The sequence below is a fragment of the Olea europaea genome, chromosome 15 (assembly GCF_002742605.1).
Source record: "Olea europaea var. sylvestris chromosome 15, O_europaea_v1, whole genome shotgun sequence".
Lineage (NCBI taxonomy): Eukaryota > Viridiplantae > Streptophyta > Magnoliopsida > Lamiales > Oleaceae > Olea > Olea europaea.
Window position 1 is genome coordinate 27,788,029 of NC_036251.1, and position 5,237 is coordinate 27,793,265.

Here is a 5,237-nt window from a genome sequence, read left to right on the forward strand (position 1 = left end):
TTGATTGAAGATTTGGAATATACCTTTTGAGGTTGAAAGTTTATTTGTAAAGTTCCTTTGATTATATATATATATATATATATATATTTACCGTATACAATTGATCTAGCAATCTCCAATTATCGATTTGAAGTCCGTCACAAGTTTTGAATATTCTCACTTTAGTCCTCGAGCTTTAGATTTGATTCATTTTAGTCATTTTCACTATTTCTTCCAATTTTATGTTCAAACATTAGTTTTTCCTAATAGAAGCAACAAATAACCAATTAGGCACTAATCTGTTCAAAAAATAATAAAATATCATTATATACAACCTGAATAAGTGTAGAAACTACACTTATCAAACACGATCGATCAAATCAATATTCACTAGATAAATGTAATTATTTATTTATTTATTTGAAAATTTAAGAAGGGATATTTCCTATAAATTACATTATACAAAATCATGGACAACGATGTACCGAATCATTTCAAGAAAACTTATTATCCATTCATTTGAAAAATGGATCAAAATAGTGAAGTGCAGGATCCAATTCAATTAATTTAAACAGCTTTTGGTTCACAAGAATCTTGCATTGGAGGCGACCAAGCAAACATTACAGCTAGATGATTTATTTTCTTCTCGTGATGAAATCCTATTTTGCAGCCTCAACAGTGAGTCAGTTTATAGTTTATACATAATTAATATTTACTATCTTAAGTATATTTTAGGCCTTTCCTATGGTTTAATATAGCTACCGAGGTTGGAATATCCTCGACATTTTGCTGGTTGGGTAAAAGAATGGACCTCTCTCTCTTTTAGGACAGAGCCGCTAGAAAACTTACAAGTGTGAAAACTAGAAATGTTTCATACATGCATATACAATGCTATATCTAGACCTATCCCACAAAGAATGTAGCTGAACATTAACAGAAACCAGGAATTAAAATGGGTGTGCTTTTCTTCTTGCTCGCTTGCTTTAGTTTTTCCCATTTGACGTTATTAATTATTCAAGGTAATGCGGATTAATTATTCTCGATACCAGCATTCAACTTAAGGTCCTCTTAAAAGTAAGATCTCGAATCAGGGCTAAATCTGTACTTTAATTTTACTGGAAAATAGAACGTGGTCTTAAGAGCACACTATTTAAGATGAATCTGGGTGAGTCAGTCCACGTATTTCAAGAATTGGAATCACCTATTAAATTTCAAGTATTTTGTAAATAAAACTATTTGGTTTCATGTAATTTTTTAATCAAATTGGAACCATCGATTCTGGTTCGGGTTCGGTTTTACCAGATCAGGGCTAAATCTGTACTTTAATTTTACTGGAAAATAGAACGTGGTCTTAAGAGCACACTATTTAAGATGAATCTGGGTGAGTCAGTCCACGTATTTCAAGAATTGGAATCACCTATTAAATTTCAAGGATTTTGTAAATAAAACTATTTGGTTTCATGTAATTTTTTAATCAAATTGGAACCATCGATTCTGGTTCGGGTTCGGTTTTACCATAGCAATTACAAAACAACCAAAAAAGTAAGCAATTTTTAATATTAGTTCATTCAGCTGATTATATTTTTAAACTAAAATGTAGAGAAAACAATGGCATTAAGACTTATATTTTTGTTGAATGTTGTATTAATGAACCCAATCACACAATTTATGCAATCTTTCAAACTAATGGTCTCAATTAAGATCAGAAGTTGCTGAGTGTGGTTGGGATTGGTGAATATAGTTATAAAGGTGAAAAGAATAAAAACTTAAAAAATATGAAAATTTGGTTCCTAATAGGGTTTTGATCTGGTATTTCAATAACTTAAACCATGCATTGAAATTCTGGTACTTTGTAAATGGAATCATTTGGTTCCATGTAATTTTTGGAACCGAAAAGAATTGACGATTGTGATTTCGTTTCTGCTTGGCAGGTTAGATTTAAAAATATCCACCCCTAGACTAGATGGTTTGTGGTATCCTTGGTTGAACACTTTGATTGTTGATCTTTTAAATTTTTTCTGCTTAAAATGTAATCATAGAAAAAAAAAATCTTTTATGCATTCCTTACACATGTTAACAGTATGAGAAAGGAATGCACAATGGATTAGTTACTTCTATAATTTACCTACCAAATAACAAATGACAAATCAAACAAATTTTATGTCTTGATTTAGGAACTGTGAATGTTGTCTCGTGAAATGGGGTCCAAAATTTCCATTCTCTGAGCAGTCTTCTGCAAATCGTATTCAATAATGAGATTATCATTCTCATATGGATAACAGTTTTATTTCTAGGAAAACTCCATAAGAGAGACATAATTTGACAGGCTAGAACAACAATGAATATTTAAATAAACACTAGAAATCAATCAATCCCTAGCTTATTATTTAATCTACTTTCACCACAAAGTTCTTTTCCATCAGCGTTGAACTCCTAAATATAGAAAATACCAAACAGAAAATCAAGAACAACGCAAACAATTCATTCGCATTCGATTAATTAGCAAGAAACCCTAAACCCAAATATCCTATCTTGAACAACATTATGGCTTTAATTGTTATTACAACGCCTTAAATCATAATACAATTAAATCCTAAACCATAACAACAAATTATTATTGCTTAACATAGGTTCTGCAATTTTTATAGCATCAGAATAGTATAGAGATAGACTATAAACTAGCAGTAGTGGACATGCAATATAAAGGTGCCTATATATATGCAATTCGTTGATTACTTGAATAGGTTGTAGTCTTTGTTGGCTTCTTGAATAGCATTCCAATCCCATACTCTGTCTGGCAAGGCAGCTTGAAACGAGCCCGGAATCATGTTAAGAGATAGAGACTGTGGCTGTTGCGACTGCAACGTGGAGAAATGGGATAGAAGATCAGGCACGTGATTAGGATACTGCTGGTGATCAGATTCGTGATTGATGGAGGCTTGTTGGGAGTAATTTACTAGTTTATGGAGATCGTCGATTGCATTATGGGATGAAGAACTGGCAAATAAGGTGCTGCAGTTTAGGGCTAAAGAAGAAGAAGTTTGCTTTAACTGATTTAACTGCATCATTCTATCATCTAGTTCTATAGAATTTGGAGTGGACATGGGGATTAATGGATTGATATTGTAAGAGCTGTGCTTTGAAAGATCAAGAGAGGTCCCAATATCAGCTGTGCTACTGCTTCCACTGGCTTCGCTCATCTTTTCATCGGTTTGTTGGGACGATAATCCATAAGCTTGGAACCTTTCCATGGCGTGACTTGTCATTTCGTGCTGTTTTTGGGGTGTCGATGATTGTGTTCCTCTAGACGATGAGTCCCGTGTGGGAAGAGACCGTGGAAGAGAAGGATGGTCTTCGACTCCAGCTCTTTTGTAGACCCGGCAAAGAGAAATCTCTGCCTGAAAAACAAAGTGAAAGAACTTAACCAACAAACAAACTGAAATAAATTTGGAAGAAGGCGAAGATTTTGAATGATCTTCGACATTGAGCATCTATGGACTCATTGAATTGCAATTATGAGGTCTTTCAGAATATTTATAGCAAAGGATCTCAATGAACACTTAATTTAAAGAATTCATGCATGTTCCTTCAAGTTTCTGCTGTGAGTATTTAAGAACTTTGCATATAAATACAGAACTTTGTCAGCTGTTGTTCTTCATGCACCAAATTAACTTCCTTTCCCTTATTTTTCCCAAGTGCGGATTCCTCCTGTTGGGATCTAACATCCGTTGGTGTACATAATTGGATCAAGACCTCAATTTACACAATTTTCACCTGGCAAGGATAAAGAAGATTCTTGGTATGAAAGCTAGTTTCTTTTCTTAAACTAGGCTCAAAATATAAAAAAACAACACTGATTTTGCACCGTTCAATGATTGAACGATAAAAAATTCTGAATGGTTTCAGAAGATGGGCTATTTGAAGCCGATAATTTTGGTTTACTTTGAATGATTCAGAAGGCGGCTAAGTATTCTTTCCACCGGTCACTTGCTCTCTCTGTCTAGATGGATTATAAGAAGAGATGCTCGAGAAGGAACAGTAAATAGCTCTCGTCTTTGGGCATATTGTTGCACGTGTTTGCTAGATTCATTATTTGAGTTAACTATGAAATATCTCCATTATCCTAAAACTAATCGAGGTGAACGAATTCCCTACCTTTTGCAGGCGTTCAGTTTCATGGTGTGGCAGACGGTATTCATTCATGATCCAACTAGTTCGGATTCCTTTTGGAGCTTTCCCGGAGTAGAAAACAAGGGTTTTCTTCAGTCCAATAGACCGAAGATTTTCACTTCGGATCATCCTATCAGCCCCGGTAGCTTTCCAATAACCAGAGGTTGTGACACGATTAGGCCGATCTCCATTACGATACTTTCTATCTCTTGGAACATAAAAGTACCATTCCTTCTCCCCTATAGCTGCCAAGGCTGAGATTCACAGTACAAATATTTAACATCAATTTTAGTATAAAAAGAAAGGGCAGTGATTAAATATACAGATAAATTCATAAGAGTATATACCAGGAAGTTCCCAGGGGTCATAGCGGTAAAGGTCTAGAAAAGTGATGAGTTCGACATTGAAATGCTTGCCCTCTACCTTACGGCGAAGGTAGAATTCAACTAGTTCTTCCTCAGTGGGATGGAAACGAAAACCAGGCATGACCATGTCGTGTTCGTGTTCATCCTTGCTCTCATCTTGATTATTCATGGCTGCTGCAATTGCCATAAACTAATTACACCTCACAGTCTTATCTAACCCTATCAATATATAGTCATGACAAGTCTTAAGTTACTGTACGTACTTGCAAGAATTGTGGTGTACAAGTTGTGGGGTGGGGATGGTGTGAACTGCGGTTGAAGACTTACATACTTATAAGCCACTCTCTCTCTCTAAATAAAAGGGAGGGGAGAAGGAAGAAGAAACTAAAGGGAATGGTGGAGTTAATGGAAAGATCTACATAGCTTTCAGGCCCTACATGGGAAGATGTTGCATTAAGGTGTTTTAATATTAGAAAGGGACATCACAAATACAGACTGGGTGGCCAGTTTTCACAGCGGTGGGTTTGGAGTTTTCTTTATTCCACCATAAATTTTGTTATTTCTATAAAATTATAAAATGTGACAGTAAAAATTTCTTTCATTTTTACAATGTCCTTTCCAATTCCAACAAATCAAGCCTAAAGAATATCAATATCCATATGTACACTACCAGCTCAAATGGAAGGGTCCTTGTGAAAAGAACACAAGTTCGAAAATCATTGA

General features: G+C 34.8%; 1 protein-coding gene across 1 annotated transcript; it reads right to left on the bottom strand.

The window, feature by feature from the left end:
* Positions 1-2,435: 2,435 nt before the first annotated feature.
* Positions 2,436-4,904, bottom strand: LOC111410757 (NAC domain-containing protein 35-like). Its single transcript, XM_023041271.1, has 3 exons — positions 4,497-4,904; positions 4,135-4,403; positions 2,436-3,377 (listed from the first exon to the last, which is right to left on the bottom strand). The coding sequence occupies exons 1-3, from the start codon at positions 4,699-4,701 to the stop codon at positions 2,712-2,714; spliced, it is 1,140 nt and encodes a 379-aa protein (XP_022897039.1). The 5' UTR covers positions 4,702-4,904; the 3' UTR covers positions 2,436-2,711.
* Between the last annotated feature and the right edge of the window lie 333 nt (positions 4,905-5,237).

Excerpts from the sequence above, each read along its gene's own strand:
- LOC111410757 (XM_023041271.1), bottom strand. The coding sequence starts at position 4,701 with ATGGCAATTGCAGCAGCCATGAATAATCAAGATGAGAGCAAGGATGAA. Across the intron at positions 4,404-4,496 it reads TGACCCCTGGGAACTTCCTG|CCTTGGCAGCTATAGGGGAG; the intron begins GTATATACTCTT and ends TGTGAATCTCAG. Across the intron at positions 3,378-4,134 it reads AAACTGAACGCCTGCAAAAG|GCAGAGATTTCTCTTTGCCG; the intron begins GTAGGGAATTCG and ends TTTGTTTTTCAG.